The 26,364-nt window shown below is 45.0% G+C and overlaps 1 protein-coding gene across 2 annotated transcripts; it reads left to right on the top strand.

Annotated features, from left to right (window-relative positions):
- On the top strand, positions 1–25,053 carry ZER1 (zyg-11 related cell cycle regulator). 2 transcript variants are annotated; one of them, XM_035113204.2, is made up of 16 exons: positions 1–284; positions 4,998–5,294; positions 6,240–6,390; positions 6,903–7,333; positions 8,893–9,069; positions 9,678–9,792; positions 10,642–10,788; positions 12,399–12,572; positions 13,378–13,593; positions 14,012–14,053; positions 15,056–15,175; positions 16,444–16,559; positions 17,169–17,357; positions 17,719–17,816; positions 19,015–19,117; positions 22,627–25,053. In XM_035113204.2, the coding sequence occupies exons 2-16, from the start codon at positions 5,137–5,139 to the stop codon at positions 22,682–22,684; spliced, it is 2,295 nt and encodes a 764-aa protein (XP_034969095.1). In that variant the 5' UTR covers positions 1–284; positions 4,998–5,136; the 3' UTR covers positions 22,685–25,053. The 2 variants fall into 2 exon arrangements, with proteins under 2 accessions (XP_034969095.1, XP_034969096.1); XM_035113205.2 differs by having other exon boundaries at positions 1–5,294.
- The last annotated feature ends 1,311 nt before the right edge of the window (positions 25,054–26,364 follow it).

Raw genomic sequence — 26,364 nt, 5'->3', positions numbered from 1 at the left:
CGGATTCTCTAGGAAAGGAGAGAAGACCGGCTGCCGGAAGTGACGCTGAGATTTGTTGACCGCGGCTGGTGCTGCTGCTGCTTGCGGCGGGGTGGAGAGAGCGATCGAGAGAGAGAGAATTGGGAGAGAAAGAGAGGGGACCCGGGTGGGAACTAGGGACTCCCTCCGCAGCCTTTCTTTCTCTTGATCTCTATCCCGCCCCCCCCCCGCCCCTTCTCTCTTATCCCTACCGGAAACGGAACCAACTCCAACCCGGACACTCGTCCAGGGAGCCGGGGAGCCAGGTGAGTGCGCGTGTGACTGATGGGGAAGGTGAAGTGATACCCTGGGAGCAATTCGTGCATTGCTGGGAGGGGCGGAGGCTGGGATCCACCCTGCTGCAACGTGGCGGGGGTGGAGATTATGGGCAGCACACCCCCACCCCACCCCACCCCAATTGCCTAGGAGCCACTCGCTGCAAAGGCGGAGTCGGTGGGCCCAATGGGTGGGTTGGCGAAACCTCGAAATCCCGCCACTGAAAGGATATCAAGCCCGCCCCTTGAGACCCACCTGTTGAGAGGAGGGGTGACAGCTGATCCATTTGGGATCTGCCCATGGCAAGGGTACCAATATGTGCACATTCTTCAGAAAGCCAGTAATCCATATCTCACCACAACCTTGAAATTTCATCACTAGAAAATCTCAGCCTTGAGGCCCACTTGTTGAGAGGATGGGTTGACAATTGACGTATTGTCAAAAATCCACCTGTGCTTTGCCTTTGGCATATGTGCCAAGGCAGATATCTGTGCAGGTTCCTTTGCTAGGAATGGGGGAGACTCACAGGGAAAGTGGCGCACAGCACCTTTCAGACAGCTTTACTTCAGGATCCTCTTGGGGTGAGTGAGTGGTCATAGGGCAGTAGTAGGGACCTACAGCCCTCCAGATCCTATCAACCCCAAATGGCATGGCCAATGATCAGGGATGATGGGATTCGAAATCCAGATGCATCTGGAAACCAAAGGGCTTTCCACCTCTGGTGCAGGATATAGTAATGCTGCTCCTAAATTACAGGTAGCATGTAACAGCAGTATATAAGATGAATAAATAAATACTCCTTAAAACGAAAGGAAGCCTCAGGAATCCACTTGCCCCATAGGAAGATGTGGTGTCTACCCACTATAATCTGGTGCTGTGGGCTCTGTGTCAGCTGAGATGCCTCAAAATATAATGCATAGAAAGGACTCTCCTGGTTAATCCATTTCCCCAATACTCCCTCCTGCAGATAAATATACTTACTGATCAGTTGCAGAAAATACTGTTTTAGTTTTAAAAAGTTGTATTGGAAGGCACTATGTGTATGCAGAATGGCAGGATTGTTGAGGGTGGAGAACGAAAACACAGAGGATGGTGTGGAGTGCCTAATGGCTGCTGAATGGTTATAAAAAGTCCCAATGCCCCAAAAGCCCACTGTGAATTGAGGAAGACCAAAAAAAAGTACCGTAGATGTTAGTGGAGGATCAAACAGTTACCTTTGCCCAGAGCAACTCTTTGGGACTTAAATTGCTGTTTTTGAAATGTATTTCTTATTGTATTTCTATTCCTGCCTTTTCTACACAGAGTTCTCCTTTTCTCCTCACAACAATCCCGTGAGGTTGGTTGGGCTAAGAGATTTGTGATAGACCCCAAGTCACCCAGTGAACTTCATGGCAGTGTGTGGGGACTCAAACCTGACATTCTAATTACTACCCTCTGTGTACGCTTGATCTGCAGAAATTAGCACCATGAGGCTCTTCACAGCCTGGAGATAAACCTTATGCCACCTGCTAATTTGCTGCAGATGAATAGCTGATGAACGTCAGTTACAGAGGATGCTTGTAAAGTTGGCAGCTCTACGTGTTGTTAAACAGAGTGTTCAACAATGCTTGTGTATGAAACTGATGTAGCATCCCATTTAAATCAATTACAATGGTACATGCCGATCTCAAGTTATGTGGGATAAAGGCTTGAAGAATACTAGTGCATCAGGTTTAAATCTGATGTTGCAGGGTCAGTCTCATCCTCTTCCTCTGGTATCTGATATCTACATCATTTGGAAAGAACACACATAGATTTGAGTGGAAAATTGATTTCTAGCACACATGCACTAAGTATCATATTCTGAAATAACTGCAGACTTTCATGCAAAGGGAAGGTGAAGAGGCAGGTTGCCTTTGATTTGTTCCAAGATTTTTGTTTGTGGAGATCCATGGGAACATCAGCAGGAAGGTTAAAGCACTTTCCTCTTCAAAACTGTAGGCTCTGCTGGAATCTAATGGTCTAGTTTAGTCCACACTGGATGTTGGTCTGTGTTGCTGTCTTCTTTCACCTCACCTCCCTTCTTGACTGCAACTGCAGCATTGGCTGCAGCGATGACTTATGATCATGCAATTCTGTCGCCCTGGCTAGGAAGGTTATGCAGTTTATAAAAGAGTGCTAGATTGTCAGAAGGCTATAAAAGGGATTTACTCAGGTGCAGAGTTTACTTGAGGTTGGCACAGCCTTTCTTGAGAAGCGGGAGTAGCACTAGACTTCAAATCTTTGGGCAAGTAGTAGAGCTGCAACCTTTAATCAGTTACAAGGCCATAAGAAGAGAAGTGCTGGATCAGGCCACTGATTCACCTGGTCCAGCATCCTGTTCTTACAGTGGTCAATCAGATGCTCCAATGAGAAGCTCACAATCAGGACCTGAGCACAAGAGCTCTCTGCTCACCTGCAATTGCCAGCAAGTGGTATATTTCCTCTAACAGTGGAGGTCAAACATAGTTATTATGGATAATAGCCACCACTCAGTTAAAAACATTTTTCCTTAACTAAAAATGCACACACAGTTAATTAAGCAGTGCATTTTTAGGAAGGTTACTTCTTTTTAAAATTAGTATTTAGTGCATGCCATCTGCCATTTTTTTATATCTTGGAAGAGAATCCAGTGTGCTATGGGGTGCAGTTCAGTGTTTTGCTTCTTGCAGTTTGGGATTAGATTACCTAAAAGAAATTGCCTCACCCCCATATCCTTGCTGGTCAACTATGTTGCTCAGGCGGGACATTGCTGAGAGTACTGCATGCCCCAGAGGTGTGCTATGTATGCAGTAAAGGCTAAGCTTTTAATGTTACAGCTCCAGCCATCTGGAATGAGTTCCCACCTGAAATTAGAAAAGTGCTTAATGTCTTGATATTTAGGTGCTGGGTGAAAATGGTCTGTTTTTTTAAAAAGTTTTTATTAAAGATTTTCTTGGGTTACAAAAGTACTGCATTGTCTCTATTTTCAGGTTGCAAAGTATTTTCTATGGATAAGTTACATTTCATGTGAGCCATTAATGTTGTATACAATATAAGGTTGGGAGAGAAGAGAGGTGGGGAGAGAGATTGAGGGGAGGGGTGGTAGTAAACTTGCATTCTTTTACTTAGTGTGTGTGTGAGAGAGAGATTTTTGTGTCAGCGTCACTTGGGTAGGTTCTCTTTCTTTTCATTTACTGTATTAGTTTTCATTGGCAGTGAGAAAGTTTTTTTTGGGGGGGGGGAGCCCAGGGCATGTTTGGTTACCTTCAGTTGACTGCAGAGATTTGTTTGTCCTCTTTTATTTGTCCCTTTGTCAGTTTCAGTCTGTTGGTTAGCTTTTCTAGGAAGGCTGTTTTCCATACAATTTGGTACCAGTGGTCCATGTTCACTCGTGACAGGTCTCTCCAGTGTCTGGCTACGATGCTTCTTGCTGCTGAGAGTAGGTGGGTTATAAGCTCTTTATAATGTGTGTGCTATTGTCTTGGAAAATATTCAATAGGACCAGTTCTGGGGTGGCTTCTGTTTAGTTATTTTGCATATTTTTTTGTAGGACAAGAAGGGTTGGATTTTGGGGCAATACCACATGTGGAGGTATGTGCCTGTAGAGGTTTAGCCTCTCCAGCATTTTGGTGAGGTTACTGGTTCTGGCTGAAAATGGTTTTGTTTAAAAAGGCTTTTCGTGAAAGGGAGCCCATTTGTTTTGGAAATGGTTGTATTGGTTTTAGTTTGCTGAGTTTGTAATGTTGTGCATATTTTTCCTTTTTCCTTTTATTAACACTGCTTTTTAATGCACTCTTTCTTTCTCTCTCTCTCTCTCTCTCTCTCTCTCTCTCTCTCTCTCTCTCTCTCGGCTACTAAGGTAGTCACACATTATTGAAAAAGACAGATGTGGGGACACATTTGCATAAAATGTGCATAAGCTGATCTATACATGTATATGCAAATTTAGAAATAATGACTATAATTTGAATAGAAAGAAAGGTACAGCTCACCACGTGAGCAGCCTGCTTGCTTACTCTACTGCCCAGCTGTTTGCTGCTGATGCTCCTCTGCTTCCTGGGATTCTTCCCCTTTAAGCCAAAATTGGACTTCAGGCAGCTCTTTAAAATAGGAGCCTTCCAATAGAGGCCTCTTCTCTGTAAAGCAGGATACACTGTCTCCTTCCTGCTCTTCATCAAACTACCTCTCAGGTTGTGAGATTAAAATTGAGTTGAGGGGGAACAATGTATGATAGCCTATGTTCCTTGGGGAGCAGTGGAATAACAATGTAATAAAATAAAGTTGTGTGTGTGTAATTTTCACATTGCTTGAATGGACTGGAGGCTCCTTCCCCAACCTGCTGCATTCCAGACTTTGCTGGACTACAGTTCCCGTTAGCCAAAGTCGAGGAGTAGGGGAGTTGTAGTTAAGGTCATCTGGAGCGCACCATGTTGTCTACCCCTCCTTTGTGTCCCTTAAAATACCCCATAAAGTCCCCTTTGCCCCCCGTTTCATTAGACCTTTAGCAAAGGTTGAGTTTTGGTATCCAAGACCACCACACACCCATCCCTGTTTGGTCTGCCTTCAGGCCACTGAAACTGAATCTTTCTTTGGCTTGAGGGTGGGAAAATATTGCAAGGGCTTCTGTGCTTTCTGGTGGAAAATATCCCACTCCACTCTCTGATTTATCTTCTTCTCTCCACCCCGCCGTCATCGGCCTGCAGCATTCCCGCAAAGTCCAGTGGGGAGTATCCCTAAAACAAAGGAACAGGAACTCCAGGTGGGGACGAAGAAGCACTTTTTTGCCCCACATTTGCCCCTTCTCCCTCATTCCCCTGGTCCTCCCCTGTCCACTGCCACAAGATGGCATCCGACAGCCCAGACCCTCTGATGACCCTCTGCACAGATTATTGTCTTTACAACTTGGAGGGGACTCTTTGCTACTTGCTGGACAACGAGACACTCCGCCTCCACCCAGACATCTTCTTGCCGAGTGAGATTTGTGACAGACTTGTCAATGAGTAAGTTTCTTTATTTATTGTATTTGGGAGCACCTATCTTCGATATCCCTGCCTGGTGACTTCAGTCCTCGGCAGAGTGACGCTTCTATAAGAACCTGCCTTACACAGAGTCAGACCCTTGCTCCATCCAGCTCTGCATTATATGACTGGCAATGGCTCTCTGGAGTTTCAGGCAGGAGTCTTTTTCACTTGAGATGCTGGAGGTTGAACCTGGATTCTTGTGCATGCAAACCATATGCTTTGCTGCTGAATTTCTTAGTAGTGCTGCTCATTACTGAGGTTCATGGTAAAGTCTTGAGCACAGTGGCACATGCTTCAGAAAACAGACTTTAGTCACAGCTGTGCTGCACATTACTTCCCTCAAAGAATCCTGGGAACTGTAGTTTGTTAAACGTAGTGGGAATATAGCTCTTTGAGTTTAACGCCCACAAAGCTACAATTTCCCACACCTTTAACAAATTACAATTCCCATGATTATTGGTTGAAGCTATGTGCCTTAAATGTATGGTCTGGATGTGACCATTGTATTTAAATTTCTTAAGTGCCCTAATGTATAAGGCTTAAGGATGAGTAGCAATGTATCCTTTTTTGTATTTAATCTTCATGACTTAACCTGTGAGGTAGTCTAGGTCAGGCATCCCCAAACTGCGGCCCTCCAGATGTTTTGGCCTACAACTCCCATGATCCCTAGCTAACAGGACCAGTGGTCAGGGAAGATGGGAATTGTAGTCCAAAACATCTGGAGGGCCAAAGTTTGGGGATGCCTGGTCTAGGTAGAAAAATTCTATTAGTCCAGGAAGGAGCCATGAAGGGACCTTACAGGCTGAGTAAGGATTTTGATCCTTATTTCTGGTGGCTAAACCCAAGACCCTCTGTCTGCTGATGTTTGATTAATGAAGAATGTTCAAAACCTTTCCCCACCTTGATCTCTGTCTCTAAACGTAGGTATGTGGAGCTGGTAAACGCCGACACTATCTTTGAGCACAATGAGAACTTCTTCACACTCTTCTCAAATCCACGGAGTACCAGGCTGGCAAGAATCCATTTGCGGGAGGACATTGTGCAAGATCAAGACCTGGAAGCCATCCGAAAACAGGTAGGAACAAAAAAAAGCCAATTTGTAGCATTGAACCATTGGTCCCTCAAACTCAGCATTGTCTACACTCACTGGCCGTGAATATTGCTGGTTCAGGTAGGGGTCTCTCCCAGCCCCACCTGGAGAAGCCATGGGGGATTGGACCTAGGACATCCTGCATGCAAAGCAGATGCTCTGCTGCTGAGCTGTAGGTCCTTTCCCTAAAAAATAAAATTAGATTCTAGTCCTCATGATTCTGAATAAAGAGCTGAATTAAATAGGACTAGAAGTCTTTTCCCAGCCCTACCTAGAGATGCAGTGGTGGATTGAACCTAGGACCTTCTGCATGCAAAATAGTTGTTTTATGACTGAGCAACAGACCTTCCCTCTGTTTGGTGTCTTCCACAAAAGGCACCACTCTCCAGGGCACAGGATCGTTCACAAACCTAATATTTCATAGGGACATGAGAAACTGCCTGAAACCAAGTCAGGCAAACTTTTCTAACTTTTCACTCTACCTTTATGTCCCGTAGGACCTGGTCGAATTATTCCTGACAAACTGCGAGAAACTGACAGCCAAGAGCCTCCAAACCCTGGGCAGCTTCAGCCCCACCCTTGTCTCCCTCAGCCTCTTCGGCTGCACCAACATTTTCTATGAGGAGGAGAATCCAGGGGGCTGCGAGGACGACTTAAACCCAACCCGCCAGGTCTTGGTCAAGGACTTCACATTTGAGGGTTTCAGCCGCCTGCGGTTCCTCAACTTGGGCCAGATGACCAAAGGGGTGAATGTGGAGAGCCTGCTCCGACCTCTGGCTTCACTGACTGCACTGGACCTCTCTGGGATCCAGCTCAATGATATCCTTTTCCTCACCCAATGGAAGGATAGCTTGGCTTCCCTGGTGCTTTACAACATGGACCTCTGCGAGGAGCATGTTCAGGCCATCGCCCAACTGCGCAAGCTCAGGTCAGCTGGTGGTGCTGTTGACCCACTTGGTTTTGCAACCACTTTGCCCCGCCTTTATTAGCCTGGCTGGTATAGCACCCCCATCAGTCCCCAAATTGCATGTTTTTTTTTATCACAACTGCCACCAACCCCCAGCCTGCATGGAGTCTGGAGAGCACTGAGTTCACAAAGGCTGGGTTGACCTGATAGTTAGATTCTCCATACAGGATAGAGCCAACTAGTGGAACTCACCGCCGCAAGATAATGTCTTTCTAATTGATTGAATTTCTACCCCAATGATGTGACTGTTTTTGCAGGCATTTAGCCCGGGCTCCTCCACCCTGCTGTCCTCCAGGTGCTTTGGACTGCAAAGAGCCCCCAGGCAGCATGTGCTTAAATGCTTTCCTTGTTGTAAACCAGAGCTTAAGGTCATCCCTAGAATAGAGCCATTGAAACCAACAGCACTTATTTGACTATTACCCTATAAAACCCATAAAAACCCAATATTTACTCACAGTAAGAACCTTATAAAAATAACTGTAGCAGAACTGCAGAAGGAATGAGCTAAAATAGATATATTTAGGTGCCAGGTGAAAACCTTCCTCTTCAACCAGGCCTTTGGCTGATTAACATCTGATACCCTTTCAAATGTGTTATGGGAGGGGGGGGGGTATTGGTTTGTTTTTGTTCTTATTTTTATTACGTAGTTTGTGTTTTTATATTGTATTTTTATGTTGTGAACTGACTAATTAACTAAATATCATTTCCCAATATATGTGGCAATGGAAGGGGTTGGGCACACTCTGCAATATGCGTAGCTGCCAAGAAGCAGCCATTGCAAATGCAGTGTGAGGGATAGCAGGCCAGCTCATGCAAACTGTTTAATGGAGGGGGTAGGCGTTGCGGGGGGGGGGATGTTGGTCAGGTGTGGGTGAATGGCAAAGAGGTAGAGGGATTGGTGAGCAGGAGCCACAGCCCCTATTAATAAATATTATTATCACAAGAACATAAGAAGAGTCCTGCTGGATCAAGCCCCTGGTCCGTCTAGTTCAGCATCCAACTGCATGTCTCTGGGAAGTGCACAAGCAGGACCTGAGCACAACAGCAACTGCTCCCACTTGTGATTCCCAGCAACTGGTATTCAGAAGCATTTCTGCTTCCCAGCCATGGGAGCGGAGGATAACCACTGTGGCTGGTAGCCATTGATAGCCTTGTCTCCCTCCATGAATTAGTCTAACCCTCTTTGAAAGCTAGCCAAGTTACTGGGCATCATTTCCTCCTGTGGGAGAGAGTTCCATAGCTGAACCATGCATCGCCCTGAACCTTCAACATTCATCATCATGCCTTCCAGTATTCAGTTTCATTAGATCCCCCCCAAGTTCAAGGGAGAGGGAGAACGACTCCTTTCTAGCCTCTTTCTCCTTGCCATGCATAGTTTTACATGTATTTTAATGTTTCTGTTGTAAGCCGCCCAGAGTGGCTGGGGAAACCCGGCTAGATGGGCGGGGTATAAATAATAAATTATTATATTATTATTACTTCTATCTTGCCGTCATGCTTCTGTTCTTCCTTGTTCCCAGGCACTTGGACATCTCCAGGGACCGCCTCTCCAGTTATTACAAATTCAAATTGACCCAGCGGGTCCTGAACCTCTTTGTGGAGAACCTGGTCAACCTCACCTCTCTGGACATCTCCGGCCACATCATGTTGGAGAGTTGCTCCTCTTCTAGTGAGGACGAGAAAGTGGGCCAGACAAGGTGAGTCAGACGGGAGCCATCTTGGTGGCTTCAAACAGGGGTAGGGGAACCTGGGAACCTCCCAGATCTTACTGGACTCCCAACAGCCTCCAGCAGCTAGTTTGGCCAGTAGGTCAGGGATGATGGGACTTGTAGTCCAGCAATGGTTGGAAGGCCACAGGTTTGCCATCCCTGATTTAAGAAGGAGCATTCCATACTGCGTGCAAGAAATGGAGGAATGCCACTGTTTAGAAGACGCATTCCTCATGAGGGAACCTCAGAAGTGGGGAACCAGTGGGTGTTCACATATTACTGTACTCCAACTCCCATCAGCCCCAGCCAGCATGGGCAATGCTCCAGGGTTTATGGGAGTTGGATTCCTACCATGTTTGGAGGGTAACAGGGTGCCCATCCCTGCTGAAGACAGCTAAAGGGACACTTGGTCTGACTCTGGTTGATGTGCACAGAAGACTGGAATGAGCCACAACTCAACCCACATGTTCCTTTTTTTGAGTGCTAAAGGTCCCAGGCTCAACCCTGAGCCTCTCCCAGTTAAAAGGTTCTCGAGGGAGCTGAGCGGCCTGCTTCTCTTGGGTGAGGTTTTCATGTCTTTCCTATGTTCCCCCCAGCATCAGCCCTGAAATGAGCAGCATCACCCCTTTCAGGAACCTGAAGCAGCCTCTCCAGTTTCTGGGCCTCTTTGAGACCGCCCTTTGCCATCTCTCACACATCCCAGCCTACAAGGTAAAGCAAGAATAGATGGCAAAAAGTATTCATAATAACTGTATCTGCTACTGAGGCATCTTTTTAGCTGAGAAAAAAAAATATTTTAATCGTTTGGCGGAATAACACAACTTATAGATGCATATAAGGTCTGCTTGAGGAATAAGATCTTCATGGATTCTGAAATGGATCTGATTTGTGCCGATGTGTGCAGAAAACATAGCTCTCAATCAGATTTCACACCCACACTCACACATAGGCTACACTGGGAGATCATTATATTATTCACGTAGCGCCATCCATAATTTGGTAACATAAACAAATTACTGACCCCACAATCTAATTGCTCCCAGCAGCGATTTCAGTGATCTTAAGTAGAAAATACCTGAAAGCTTCTCACCCTTTATATACTCATTTGAACACTGCGCTCTGCAGGTGAGGGCCTCCTGCAGATACTGTCTTCTCAGGAGATCCATTAGCCACAATTTATGAATTGGGCTTTCAGTATAGCAGCACCTGCACTATGGAATTCTGTCCCATTAAAATGTTAGACAGGTGCATTTTTTATTGCCTTTTCAGTGCCCGCTGAAGACCTTCCTATTTCAACCAGCACTTTTAAGTTGAGATCTTTTTGTCAGTCTGTATCTGCACTGAAGTTGTTTTTAAAAGATATTTTAAAGATGTTAAAGCTGCTTTATTGCTTGTTGTTTGCAGCTCTGGACTCCTTTGGGATCCAAAATATATAACATGTGCGGCTGGTTGGGGATTTGAAGCCAAGTCTTCCCCATCCCAAAAGTCAATGCTCTACCCACTGCCCCACACTTCACACCTCCTGTACCACCTCTGAACTGTTCCCATTCTCCATGCCAGGTTACTGGGGTCAAGAGTGAAGAGCGAGTGCTCAACGCCATTGAGGCATATACCGAGCATCGTCCTGAGATCACGTCACGAGCCATCAACCACCTTTTTGACATCACTCGTACTGAGCACTGCAACCAACACCTGAGAGCCCTCAAGGTGAGCGAGTTGTAGTCTTTTATTCTGAACCATGGGGACTAGGAGACTAAGAGGAGATACAATAGCCATCTTCAGATAGCTAAAGGGTGTTAAATGGAATATGGAGCAAGCTGGTTTTCTCCTGCTCTGGAGGGTAGGATCCAAAGCAATGGATTCAAGTTACAAGAAAGGAGATTCCAACTAAACAAAAGGAGCAACTTTCTGACAGTGAGAGCTGTTTAATAGTGGAATGGACTCCTTCAGAAAGTGTGGGAACTCCCCTTCCTTGGAGGTTTTTACGCAGAGTTTGGGTGGCCGTCTGTCATGGATGCTTTATTTGAGATTCCTGCGTTGCAATTGCAATTGCAATTCTGTGATTCTTTTATTCTCTTTTTTGGGAAAGGGCCATAGCTCGGTAGTACAGCATCTGCTTTGATGCAGAAGGCCCCAGGTTCAATCCCCAGTGGAATATCCAAGTAGTGGTGAGGGTGGGGGTGGGAATGCTCTCTCCAAGAGCCTGGAGAGCTGCTGTCATTCAGCACACTGGGACTAATGGTGTGATCTCGTATAAGGCAGCTTCCTATGTTTTAAGAGAAGGGCAATACCTCAGTGATAGAGCATCCGCCTTGCACACAGAAGGTCCAAAGTTAAATCCCCAGCAGCAGCACCGGGTAGGCTTTGGAAATAAATCTCCCTGTAAAAATCCTGTAGAGCTGCTGCTGGTCAGTGAAGACAGCACTGAAGTTGATTGGTATAAGACAGCTTCCAATGTTCTTATTTAATTCAGCCCTCTATTCAGACCCAGGAGGACTAGAACCTTACTTTATTTAGAAGGAAAGGTAGATCATCTGCTTTGCATGCAGATGGTCCTGGGTTCAGTCCTCCGACTGAAAGCAGCAGCAACAGCGGATACTTATTATATTCACTGGATTGGTCTCCATTCTGAATATGGGATGAACAGCCGAATGGCGGCAATTTCTGTTGCTGTTTTCTGAGATCCCCACTGGCAGCAGCAGCAGGTAATCTTCAAAGCTTATACAAAGAGTAATTACACCTCAGTGGAAAACAGCCCCAAGTTGAACACTGGACCACTTATTCTGGAACAGAGCTATAATGGAGAAAATTGTGCAGAATTTGAGATTCTGGCATTCATTGACAACATAGACAACGGAACCATAGTTTTCAAGACAGCTCTAGTCACAAGCTGGGTAAATCTGGAACTAGACTTGATAATATTCTTTACATATACTTGGTTATCTTAAACCAAGTTCAGTTATGCTTATTCTACATGCTTATGTTACAGTTTTGTTTTTCATCTGTTGTTACAGCTGTTTTATATGAGTTTTTAAATGAAATATAAAAATCCTTATTTTTTAGGACCCCAGGGCGTTGCATAAAAGATAACTTTTTCTCTGATCCGCCGGGGCTCTTACATTCTCATGGAGGAGAATCATAGACTTCTAGAATTGTATTTATTTCATAAAATGTATACCCTGCTTGTTTGTTTGTTTTTTAAAAAAATACCCTCTAAAAGTGGTTTGCAAAAAAGCTAAAAATAAAATCAATAAAAAATTGATTTTATTCAATAAAAAATTGAATTACAATGGCATTTTCCTGCTCCGTTTCCACAGCTAGTTATAACAGCTCTGAAGTGCCACAAATACGATAAGAATATCCAGGTGACAGGAAGCGCCACTCTGTTCTACCTCACCCATGCAGAATACCGCTCGGAGCAGAACATAAAGTTGCGGCGCCAGGTTGTCCAGGTGGTGTTGAGTGGCATGGAGTCTTACCAGGAAGTCACTGTAAGTGGTCACTGCCAAATTTATAATTTCACTGACATAATTGTGGGTCCTGGGTGGCCAGGTCTGCTGGGGTCCCCGAGAGTCAAGGGGTAGAGTCAGGGAGGGGGGTAGTGTGTCTTGCATCAGGGGTAGAGCCTGTTGGGGTGGAGTCTAGCAAGGGGAAGCATCTGATTGGCTGCTTCTGGTTGCTCAGAGGCGGAGCCTGATGGATGCCGAGGCAAAGCTGAGAGCAAAAGTTCTCAACTTCCTTGTGAAAAACGCACCAGGATCAAAATGGGCAACAAATTAACTTGCATTTCTGCTGACTTAAAATCCCCATGCCCAGTCTTCCGAACAATTCAGAGTTCTGCGCTTAACAAAACTGCCTACCACCATGTCAGAATACAGTGGTGCCTCGCTAGACAAATTTAATTCGTCCCGCGAGTCGCTTTGTCTAGCGAAAAATTCGTTTTGCAAAGCAGCTCCCATAGGAACGCATTGAAGTGCGGTTTCCCATAGGGTGCCTCGTAAGACATGGAAAGTACCATGGTTTGGTAGGCAGAGCATCTGCACTGCAAACAGAAGGTCCCATGTTCAATCAGAATCACCATGTAGGAATGTGGGAATGTTCTCTGCCTGAAACCTGGAGAGCCACTGCCAGTCAGTATAGACAGTGCTGAGCTCAGTGGGGTAACAGTCTGACTTGGTTAAAGGCAGCTTCCTTCTGGGAATTGGGGAGACGGAGTTGCCCAAAGTTCACCTAAAGCAGGACAGCCCTTTCTGGCTGCCTGGCCACCACCACGTCCTCCCTTCTTCCCTCCCCCAGGTGCAGCGCAACTGCTGCCTGACTCTGTGCAACTTCAGCATCCCTGAGGAGGTGGAGTTCCAGTACCGGCGGGTCAATGAGCTGCTCCTGAATATCCTAAACCAAACGCGGCAGGACGAGTCGATCCAGCGCATCGCGGTGCACCTTTGCAATGCCCTGGTGTGCCAGGTGGACAACGACCACAAGGAGGCTGTGGGCAAGATGGGGTTTGTCATGGTAGGTTTTCATGAACGTCTGCTCAATGCGTCTGCTCAATGCTAACGGATGCTGAGGCGAAATTTCTTTCCAGGGCCCTTTCTAGATTCTTTTCCCACTTAACCCATCTAGATTCCCTTATAGGCAACCTTTGGGGGCTGGCATGCCAGGGAAGCCAAAAGTGGTCAGGACCAGAGGCTGGAAGTGGGTGGGGCCAGGGGATAAAAGAGGGCATGCCAAGTGAATGATGGGCAGGGTCAACAGAGACATGGCCTGGTGAGGGAGATACAGCCTTGGCCAGGTTCTGGGGGCCACATTGGGTTGGGGGAGAGAAGAAACTGATGGACAGCATTTGGCCCCCGTGCCTGCTTTATCCAGTGACCACCCCTTGGCCTCAATTATCCTAAACATTTACATAGCTTCTTTTTCCCACCAACAGACCATGCTGAAACTGATTCAGAAGAAGCTGGTGGATAAAACGGTATGACTCAGATCTGGTTTTCTGTCCTGTCCCCCTCCCCCTTCCCCCGCAAACCCCACAAGGGCGCCAGAGCCAGGAACAGATCAAATCAAATAGTTTTAATCAATCTACAAAAGGCCAGTAAAGTGAGGTAAATACCCCAGTCTAAAACCATGGAGAACAGTTGCTAGTTAGGGTAGACCAGGCACGTCCAACAGGTAGATCGTGATCTACCGGTAGATCACTGGACATCTGTGGTAGATCACTGGCTCCCCCCAAAGAAGCTCAACAAGTTTGGCTCCCCTAGAAAAAGCCCAACATTTTTGCCCTGCACCCCAAAAAGCATGGCTTTCCCCCCTCCCTGGAAAAAGCTCACTAACTTTGACCTGAACCCCCCAAAAGGGGGTAGATCACTGCCAGCTTTTAACTCTGTGAGTAGATCGCAGTCTATTGGGAGTTGGCCACCCCTGATGTAGACCGTACTAATACTGATGGACCTTAATGGTCTGAATCAGAAGAAGGCACCTTTCTATGTTCATGTGACTTACAGATCACCCTGAGGATCTCCCAGGTAGCTCCAGATTTTACCTTCTTCCCCAAAGAACACATCTTTAAAACATATTACATTTTCATTCCTGCCCCCTTCTTCCAAGAAAATGTTTTGACTTCTCTCCAGCTTTCACCATCACAGCGCCCCTGCAAAGTAGGATAAGGGGGGTGGGGACTGTCCCAAGACTACCCAGTGACCTTCAGGGGGCAGCATCGGGATTTGAACCCTGGTGGTGCTGATCACACACACACACACGCTGCTGCTGCTGCTGCTTTTGAGGGGGATGCCTCACTTTTTCCATTATTCCAAAGTGCTGCCTCCAAAACCATGCTGTCCGTTGTCCCTGCCCACCACACTCCTATTGGTGGTGAGGACAGAAAGAAGGATTTCCAGCCAAACAGAAACCAGAGGCAGAAGCCCCTTAGAGACCCCAATAGATTGAAGCTTTTTTTCCTTTTCCATTACTCCGGCAGTGTGATCAGGTGATGGAGTTCTCCTGGAGCGCCTTGTGGAACATCACAGATGAGACCCCAAACAATTGTGAAATGTTCCTCAACTACAGTGGCATGAAACTCTTATTGGAGTGCTTGAAGGTATGCAGAATTTCAAGCGCTATTAGTTATATGAACTACAGAAACAGAATAATCACATTTGAATGCCTGTCACTGGGAATCCCAAGTGTGGGGGAGTTGCTGGTGTGCTCAGGTCATGTTTATAGGCTTCCCATTGGGGCATGAGTACAACAAAAGGCTTGGTTGCCCATATTCTCCCGAGGTGAGGGGAAGTGACATCGGCCGAGCCTGGCAGGACAACCTACTTCATCCGTTAATTAACCCCTTCATGCATTATTACCCTACAATCTTTCATTTCCCTCCATTGTCTCTGCATGCCAGTTGCTGGGAATCAGAGCAGGGGCAGGGGGATGAGTGCTGTTGCACTCAACAACCTGCTTGTAGTATTCCATCTGATTGCCCACTGGGGGAACAGAATACTGGACTAGATTGGCTTGTGGTCTGATCCTGCAGGACCCTTACATTCAACCTCCACTGTCAAAGGCAGTAGCTGGGAGTCATGAGTAGGATGAGTGCTGTTGTGCTCAGGTCCTGCTTTTGAGCTTCCCAAAGGTGTGATGTGCCTAAACCTCTCCCACCCAAACTGAAACCTTCTCTCATGCATTCAGTAAATATATGGGGGTGGGATCACTGGAGCACTCCCGTGAATGGTAAGCTTTGAAGCAAAGTACCAGACGTGTGCACTGTGTCTGTGTGTGCGTGGATATCTGTTGCCAAGAACGTTTTCTACCTCGGGTGGTGAAGTGTCTCACGTTGGCCCCAAGTGAGAAGTATCTGTGGGCAGAGGTGGGCAACCTGCGGGGCCCTCCAAACGTTCCTGGACTCCAGCTCCCACCAGCCTCCAACAAGCATGGCCAAGAGCCAGGGATGGTGGGAGTTGGAGTCTAATCATATCTGGAAGGCAACAAGTCTCTCATCCCTGATCTAAAAAGCAGCTTGCAAGCAATGCAGAAGTGCTTCTTTCTGCTTCAGATTCCCCACTGCTGATCTAAGAAGAGGCATTTCCTTCTTAAGAGATGCAACAATGCCTCTGCTGAAGCTTCCCCTTATGAGAAAGTGAAACGCCTCTTCTTAGATCGGGGTGGGGAGCCTGTGGCCTTCCATATACTACTAGACTCAAACTCCCATCAGCCCCAGCCAGCAGGCATGATGGGAGCTGTAGTTCAGGAACATCTAGGGGGGGTCATAGGGTGACTTGCTGTAGGCTGGGAGGTTGGCATGATGGTCGTTTTTAATCCCTCTCCCTCTTCTGTTATAATCTTTGTTCCTCACACCTGCCTTCCTTGCAGGAATTTCCCGACAAGCAAGAACTGCATCGCAACATGCTGGGCCTCCTGGGAAACGTGGCAGAGGTGGAAGAGCTCCGCCCACAACTGATGACCTCCCAGTTCATCAGTGTATTCAGGTGGGTGCACCTTTTAGGGCTAAGCACCACCATCCTCTTCTGCTCTGATAAAAGAGAATATATGCAGGGAATGGCTGCTGGAATGGACCAAAGTCACTTAGTCCAGCCCCCTGTTCTCACAGTGGCCAGCTAGATGTCCCAACAGGAAACCCACAAGCAGAACCCGAGTGAAACAACAGCACCTCTGATTCCCAGCCACTAGCATTCAGAGGCATCCTGCCTCCAGCAATGAGTGAATACATAGAACACAAGAGGAGCCCTGCTGAATCAGACTATTGGTCATTTAGTCCAGTACCTGGTCCTCACAGTGGTCAAACAGATGCACCAATTGGTAGCTCACAAGCAGGGCCCTCACTGTGAAGGTACTCTCCCCACCAACTGGTATAGCAATGAAAAGCCATCAGATCAGGTGTGTGATTGGCCTCCCTTGCTGGGAATGTTTAGGTCTACCCAACGAGGTGAGGCCCTTTCCCATGTCCCAACCACAGACAACTCAGATGTTGGTGGATCGCAGAGGAGAAAATCCTTTGGGAGAGGGTGGCTTTTTAGGGTCCCAGGGCTTTACAGGTTGATGCAGTTCGGCTTATACGTCTATTTTATACATGGCAGCAACCTTTTGGACAGTGAAGCTGATGGCATTGAAGTATCCTACAATGCCTGTGGAGTCCTCTCCCACATCATGTTTGACGGCCCGGAAGCCTGGATGATCAGTGAGCCGCGCAGGGAGGAGGTAGTTAACCGGATGTGGGCAGCTATCCAGCGGTGGGATGTCAATTCCAGGAGGAACATCAACTACAGGTAGGCAGGGACTGGGCTGGGGAATCTCAGGCCCATGGACCAAATGTGACCCTCTGGCCTCTCAGTTCTGGCCCTCAGGACTCTCCCCTGGACACCACCCTCAGGGGTACTGCTCCTCCCCCCCTTGAATGCTTTTGCCAGGTTGGGTTGTATCCTTAAACTGCGATTCCCTTCTCCTATCCCCATTGGCCTGGAAAACCCTGTATTTTTTATTAGTTTTATAATCTTTTCCTTTACCATTTTTAAATGGTTATTATTGTCATTGTTGTTGTTTGACCTCCACAAAATACCTGCAGACGTTGGGTTTCTCATTCTTTCTCCTGATCACTTTTTTACCCTGCTTTCTTTGTCATCTTTCCAGGTCATTTGAGCCAATCCTCAGGCTCATCCCTCAAGGAATCTCTCCAGTGAGCCAGCACTGGGCTACATGGGCCCTTTACAACCTTGTGTCTGTCTACCGTAAGTCTCTTCTGAGAAGCCTCTGCTGCAGCAGCTGAGGTTTAGGCTAGGTAGTTAAGAATGTGCCTCTAAGGAAATATCTGCACCAGATGTTAGAATCATAGAATTGTTAAGAGTTGGTACCACGAGGGTCATCTAGTCCAACCCCCTGCAATGCAGGAATCTTTTTGTCGAAAGTGGGGCTTCAACCTATGACCCTGAGATTAAGAGTCTCGCACTGTATTGACTGAACTACTCCCCAGGCTTCACTCCCATCATCCCTTGCCATTGCTAGGGGCGTTGCTGGGAGTTGTTTCAGCAAGCAGTAGTTAAAATTAGCCACAGTTTAGGGTGTGAGAATGCATCACTGATGTATTTTCTTTGAAGCATTGCTAGCAGCCCCATAGGCATAATTTCAGTATTTCTGTTCCCATGTTTTCCTAGACTCTTCCTGTGTTTGATGCTATATACTGACTTTTTGTATGTGATTGCAAATTGTGCAGACCACCTAGAGAGTTTGTTATATTAAGTGGTATATGAACTATTAAAATGAATAAAATGACTGAATGAAGAATTGCGAGACTGTAAATTCCCATTCCTGCTCTAAGAAGCAGTGTTCCTTCCTGAATGGGAGGGAAGGAGGGCCAGAATGCATTCTATTTAGAAGAGGCATTCCATCTCAAGAGAGGTGGTTTATCTTAGAGCGGGGGCAGCAGGGATTTTTTACCTCCCAGGTGTTGCTGGACCCCCAACTCCCATCATCTCAAGGGAAGATGGGAGTTGTGGTCCGGAAACAGCTGGAGGGTCACAGGTTCCCCAACTCTGATGTGGCATCTTATTTTAATCTCTGTTTATTTAATCTCTTATTTTAATCTTGTTTACTTCTTGCTCTTCAATTCCCTTCCCCTGCAAACATTCAGTTAAAAATAATGTGATAAAAATGGGAGGACAGGGAACCTCCAATGAAAAATAATGCTTTGAACTTACAGGAAAACTGCTATAGATGTATCCTAACATTTTTTAGGATCATCAAGTAGGATGATATTTCTCTTCCTTCTACCTTGTTTTTATATCTCTTCCTGGGTAGAGGTCCCTCTGCCATCAATGAAGTCAAACCCAGCGTCTGGAAGTGTAGACAGCCCCTCTTTTAAGATCACTTTTCCTTTTATAATTCAGTGGAGTTGGGAGTAAACCCATCTTTTCCCCTTCCCATTCACAGCAGACAAATACTGCCCTCTACTGATCAAAGAAGGTGGCCTCCTTCTTCTGAGCAACATGATCAAAATGGCTTCAGCCCGGCCAGAAACGAAAGAAATGGGAAGGTAAGTCCTCTCCTCTGGAGTAATAGGCCCCATCTGCACTATACATTTATATTGGTATCATACCACTTTTAAACAGTTGCTGCCTCTGAAGAATACTATGCTACTAGCTTGTTAAAGGTGCTGGGAGTTCTTAGGAGATCTTCTGTTCCCTTCAGAAGAGCTACAATTCACAGAGATCCTTGGGAAGAGAGATCCGGTACTGAACCACCCTGGAACCTGTAGCTCCTTGAAGGGATAGAGGGATCTCCTAACCACTCTGGGCACCCTGAACAAGCCTTAGCTCCCATTATTCTTTGGGGGAAGGCACGGTTGTTTAAGCTGGTGTGATACTGCTTTAAGCTATAATGCAGATGCAGCCACGGAGCAGTGTGTCAGTAGTGACTGACGACCACCTCCTTCCCTACAGACCCTCCCAGGTGTTAAGATCAGCAGAGGGGGCCCTCTTGGTAGTTCTACCTCCTTCAGATATTTGGGGCTGGCCTAGGAGAGGGCCTTCTCTGTGCCAGCCCCCTAAGTTGTGGAGCTCCCTCCCTGCAGAGATGTGTCTGATACTTCCACTATACAGCTTCCGGCAGCGGATGCTGAAGGTGCCTCTCTTTACCCTGGCCTTTGACACCTGAGATGTGTGTTTTGGAGGCCCACTCTATTCCTGTGACTGTCATCTGTTTTTAATTATGAACTTTAAATTGTTGCAACCAGTCCTCAGACCCACTGGTGAAGAGCAGGTAATAAATTTAATAGTAATGGCGTAAGAAGAGCCCTGGGCCCATCTGGTCCAGCATCGTGTTCTCACAGCAGCTAACTCCAGGTGAAACTCGGAAAATTAGAATATCATCGAAAAGTGCATTTATTTCAGTAATGCAACTTATTATTTTTTATTTTTATTTTTATTTTTACAAATGCTTTCTTTTGGAAATTCCACAGTAATAAAACAAATAGCTACAATAATACAAAAGTAAACAAAAAATAAACATCGCTAGTACATTTCATTAATTACATTCCATTTATAATTGACCCACCTAACGACAAATAATTACAGTTACAACAAATAAAAGGCTTGACATACCTTGCTTTGCATGTCATGCATCTATCTCATATATTGGTGTCACCTTTTAAGTTGCATTACTGAATTAAATGCACTTTTCGACGATATTCTAATTTTCCGAGTTTCACCTGTAAATGCTGCAGTGGGAAATCCACAAGCAACATCTGAGCACAAAAGCACTGTCCCCTCCTGCCATTTCCAGCAACTGGTTTTCAGAGGTATTATTGCCTCCCACTGTGGAGGCAGAGCATAGCTATTGTGGCTAGTAGCCATTGATCGCCTTCTCCTCCTCCATGAATGTGTCCAATCCTCTTTTTATTTTTTTTATTTTTTAATTTATTTTTAATTTTAAAATTTAACTTTATTAATTTAAATTAAAATACATTCACAAACAAAAAACAAACAAATAAAGATGATAATATACAAAATCATATGTAAAAAATAATACCATACAGCTTCAACTACAAATAATAATAATCATAATATAGTGTAGATGATAATAATCATAATAATCATAAACATAAAGAAAGAAAATACAAACAATCAACAAACAAAAAAAACATACGTTCAGTTATTCATTCCTACCCAAAATCACAAGATCAGCATACGTTTCAGCTATATTCCTAATTCCTTTTTTACCATACATCTTAATTTTAATCTTTCCCCTATATCTCCTCCTCCCATGTTAGACTTCCACTTATCTCCATCTCAGGTTCTTTAATTACTATTCTCTAATACTGCTACCCCTCAATTCTATATAATTATATAAATATATCCTATAATCCTCAAATAATATCTAGACTCAAATAATATCTAAACTCAGAAAAAAGAAGAAAATTCACCATCGTTCAGCTTTATCCGTTTAAATTAACTCAAATTGGCTCAATACGAGGTATTAGAAGTAAACCCAAGATTTTACCGTGGGGCACTGTCCCTTCATGTACTCTCCAAACTTTTCCTTATTCTGATGAAATTTTTTATTAGTATACCCTCTAATTGAATTGGTCAGGTTATCCAAATCTAAATAGCTAAATAGCTTCTCCTGCCATTCCAAAATATTGGGTATTTCTTTCTTTTTCCAATAGGATGCAATCAGGGTTCTTGCAGCTGTTACGGCATACAAGAACAGTGTCGCATCCTGTTTTTTTTATTGTATTATCCATTATCCCCAATAGAAAGGATTCAGGGGTTTTATTTATATTATATTTGAGTATTTTTTTAATTTCTTCAAATACTTGGTTCCAAAAACTCTTTATTTCCCACAGTACCACCACGCATGCATATATGTCCCCATTTCCCCCTGACATTTCCAACATAGATTATCCTTGGTCTTATACATTTTATGAATTTTCACCGGGGTTATATGCCTCCTATAAAACATCTTAATCATATTCTCCCTAATTCCCTCCGAGGCTGCAAATTTCCAGGTTTGTTTCCATAATTGTTCCCATTGGTCCATTTGTATATTTTTCCCCATGTCAATAGCCCATTTTGTCATCGTCTCTTTCACTATCTCATCCTTGGTCTCCCATTCAAGCAGCACGTTATACATTTTAGATATTAATTTTGGGTTGTATTAATTTTTTTTCCAATAAAGAAGATTCCTCCAGAAATCCTAATCTTTGTTTATGTTCATTAAATTTGCTATGGATTTGATGGTATTGGATCCATCCAGTTAATTGGTATTTTAATTTATCATATTCTTTTAATTTCATTGTCCCCTCCTTTTCCTCTAATAAATCTTTATAGCTCCCCCAATTTTTTTCTGAATTTACTTTCTTAACTGTAATTATTTCTATGGGTGATGCCCATCTGGGAGTTTTGAGTTCCAGCAATCTTCTGTATTTGTTCCAAATCTTTAAAAGAGATTGTTTGATAACATGATTGTTGAATTCTTCGTGTGCTTTCACCTTACCGTCTACCAGATAGGTGTGCCATCCAAATTTATTTTCAAAACCTTCCAGATCTAATAATTCACTATTCTCTAACATCATCCATTCTTTTAGTCACACAAATCCTGCTGCATCATGGTATAGTTTGAGGTCTGGCAAAACCAGGCCCCCCCTTTCTTTAACATCAATTAGTAATTTATATTTTATCCTAGCAGGTTTGTGATTCCAAATAAATTTCATAAGATCTTTTTTCCATTGTTTGAAAACATTATTCCCCGTTCCCAATATTGGTATCATTTGAAAGAGGAATATAATTTCATTTCATTCCAATCCTCTTTTTAAAGCCATCCTAAGTTGGTGGCCATCACTGCTTCTTGTGGCAGCGAGTTCCACAGTTTATGTGCTGTGTGAATAAGTCCCTTTTATCTGTCTTGATACTCCCAACACTTTCCTTCAGGGGATGTCCACAGGTTCTGTTGTTACAAGAGTGGGAGGAAAGGTTTTATAATAGTAATATCTCAGGCTGCGTTCCTTGCCATTTCCTAAATCACGAACCTCTGTTTCCTTTCCAGGAAAGTCATAGAACACGGCAATAACTTTATGGACAAGAACATGGACACGTCTAGATAGAGGCACCCCTGGCTTTCCATCACCTGCCAGCATTGCATTCAACATCTCTCCCATTCATTGTACATAGGTTGGACTTTCTCACCAGCTTAGCAGTTGGAACGAGCTTTTATGAATTTGTGTGTGTGTCCGTCTTTTTAAAAAGATCCCCAGCAAACAAAAGTGCTTTCGAGTAGCACCAGCTGTGGGGGCCATTTTGCACAGCAGCAATCCCCTTCCTTTAAATAATGAATTTCTTCCTTAATCCCTTCTACCACTACAACTTTCTCTTTTTTTGGTCTTGTTTTGTTTCAAACGGTTCAGATTGGAGTTTGTGTGTATGTTTATGATTTCTGTATATATATAAAAAAAGAAAAATGAAGCAATGACCACATCCTGTGTCTGTTTGGCATTTTCTGGAGAATATGAAAAGCTTCAAATGAATGTAAACCCAATCATCTAGCTGTGTGATGGCTATAATAAAAATTTCCCTCTTTGTTTTAGGGGTGTTTTAGCTTAGGGAAAAGTCAAGTAAGAAGCAACATGATAGAAGTTTCTAAAATTATGCATGGTATGGAGAAAGCAGAGAGAGAAATGTTTTTCTCCCTCTGGATGCTAGAACCCATGGATATCCAATGCAGCTGAATGTTGGAAAGTTCAGGACAGATAAAAAGAATCACAGAATCATCATCCTTCATGCAGTGCAGAGTCAAAATGGTTTACATTTCTTATCCAGTAAGAGCTGTTGTGACAGTGGAATGGACTTCCTCTGGAGGTGGTGGGCTCTCTTTCCTTCAAGGTTTTAAAGCCAAGGTTGGATGGCCATCTGTAATGGATGCTTTAGTAGAGATTCCTGCATTGCAGGGGTTGGACTAGATGGTCCTTGGGGTCCCTTCCAACTCCACGATTCTTTGATTCTGTGAGGAAAGACATCCCTGTTTAAAGTGGTATCATGGTGCTTTAAATGTACGGGTTTAAATGTACGGGGTGTATGTAGCCTAAATCCCACTCAGATTGGACCTACAGGTGAAACTCGGAAAATTAGAATATCGTCGAAAAGTGCATTTATTTCAGTAATGCAACTTAAAAGGTGAAACCAATATATGAGATAGATGCATGACATGCAAAGGTATGTCAAGCCTTTATTTGTTGTAATTGTAATTATTTGTCGTTAGGCGGGTCAATTATAAATGGAATGTAATTAATGAAAACGTAATAGCGATGTTTATTTTTTGTTTACTTTTGTATTATTGTAACTATTTGTTTTATAACTGTGGAATTTCCAAAAGAAAGCATTTGTAAAAATTAAAAGAAAAAGAAAAAAATAATAAGTTGCATTACTGAAATAAATGCACTTTTTGACGATATTCTAATTTTCCGAGTTTCACCTGTATTAAATGATTGGCACCATGTCCATTAATTTGACCTAAGAACAAAAGCAGAGCCCTGTTGGCCTTGGTCCATCTAGTCCAGCCTCCTGTCCCCACAGTGGCCAACCAGATGCCTCTGGGAAACCCACAACCACCCCTCCATCTCAGCAAGCAAGAGGCCTCAAGAAGGAAGTGCAACTTAGGAGAGTGACCTGGGGACAGGCCTGGGAGTTAAGAGGCTTGGACAACTGCATTTGGTACATGCCTGGGGTTCTCCACTGCTTGCCCAGGGCCCAGCTGCTCATATGAAGAACTTTGGCCAGATTCAGCAACAGATTCATACAGTGGAACCTTCTTGGTCGCTCTGTGCCACCTGCCCCTGTTGAGCTGGTTGCTACACTTCCATCCAGAGTTGCAGCAGCCAGGAACAAGCAATCTCCAGACCACATGAACTCTGCACTCTCACCTCTGGGACTTCCCTCTGAAGAAAGGTGGTGGAAAGAGAAAAGTTTCTCTCCCTCTCTCCTAACACTGCAACTTGTGGGCATCCACTGAAGCTGAACATTCAGGACAGATCAAAGGAAGAACTTATTCATGCAGCACAAACTGTGGGACTCCCTCTCACAGGAGGCAGTGGTGACCAACTTGGATAGATAGAAGAGAGGATTAGACAACTCCATGGAGGAGAGGGCTATCAAGGGTACCAGACATGATGGTTGTGTTCTGCCTCCACGGTTATAGGCAGCAATGTTCCTGAAGACCAGCTGCTGCAAGCCATGGGAGGGGCAGGTGCCTTTGTTCTTGGGTGCTTCTTGCAGGTTTCCCACAGGCATCTGGTTGGCTGTGGCAAGAAGAGGATGCTGGTCTAGACTGGCCATTGGCCTGATCCGCCAGGTTCTTATGTTCACTGCCTCAGCACACAATACCTATGCAGGATGAATGGATGCGAACGAGACGGCGTCCTTCCTAATGCTGTTTCACAAAGGCCTTTTCCCTCGCCGCATTTTACTTAAGGTATCTGTATACGAACAAATTAAACGGGAACTTGCAGATCGAGCAGGTGTGCTCGTAAGTGAACTGGAATTGCCTCCACCACTCTCGTGGGCGTAGCCAGGGTTTTTGTTTGTGGGGAGGCTATTGTTAGGGGGGAACAGAAGCTTAGATTTGTATTGATTGGGGGGCAGCTGCCCCCATGCTCCCCTTTGGCTATGCCTATGACCACTTATCCAGTGTCCATACCACAAAACTGTAGCAAATGGGTTGCACCAAGCTCACAATAAAAATGATGAAATTCATCATGAAAGCAATTCAGAGCCTGAATGCTGGAAGGTTCAAAGCAGACAACAGAAAATACTTCTTCACTCAGTGCATCAGTGGCTACCATTAAAAACGTGTTGAGATCACCATTTGGTCCCCTCCTCCGTGACTGAAACTCTGAGGAACAAAAGTCTCCTCCTAACGCAGGAGTGTGGAGAGTCATTTCCACCCTGAAAGCTAGGTGTCACTTGGGGCAACTCAAAGCCGGAAGAGGGGAGGGGGAGCAGAGCAGACTTCATGGCCATGGAGGAAGTCACTGGCAGAGCACGAAAGGCAGGGAAAAGCCAATTTTCTGAGTTTCTGGTCAGAAACTCCCAGATTCAGAAACGGCTCCTTGCAAAGAGTGCAGGGGAGGGAAGCCTAGGTACGTCTCTGATTGCACGCTGGACACTTTACAAAACAAAATAACAAAAAACTGAAAGGTGCTCTGGCTCACCTGGAGATTCAAGACCGCCCCCCCCATCACCAGGCAAAGCTGGAGATTGCAGGCCAACCCTGGAAGTCTGGCAGCCTTAGTGTGCCCTGAAAGAGATGGAGGGCTGGGGAGCAAGCAGGTGTCCAGCAGGGCTGGTTGGGTGCACCTCTGTCATATATTAATGATGGCGTCAGAAGCTTTCTGCATTTGATGAAGGGGCTCCTGTCCACGATATTATTATTATTATTATTATATATTATATATAATATACATCACCAGTAGTAATGTATGTAAGTGAGAGCTGGACCATAAAGAAGGCTGATCCCCGAATAATGGATACTTTTGAATTATGGTGCTGGAGGAGACTCTTGAGAGTCCCATAGACTGCAAGAAGATCAAACCTATCCATTCTTGAGGAAATCAGCCCTGAGTGCTCACTGGAAGGACAGATCCTGAGGCTCCAATACTTTGGCGACCTCATGAGAAGACTCCCTGGAAAAGACCCTGATGTTGGGAAAGATGGAGGGCACTAGGAGAAGGGGACGACAGAGGACGAGATGGTTGGACACGGACAGTGTTCTCAAAGCTACCAACATGAGTCT

This window comes from Zootoca vivipara, chromosome Z (assembly GCF_963506605.1).
Source record: "Zootoca vivipara chromosome Z, rZooViv1.1, whole genome shotgun sequence".
Taxonomy (NCBI): Eukaryota; Metazoa; Chordata; class Lepidosauria; order Squamata; family Lacertidae; genus Zootoca; species Zootoca vivipara.
Note: the sequence above shows the minus strand (reverse complement) of the source record. Positions and strands in the feature narration are given on the sequence as shown.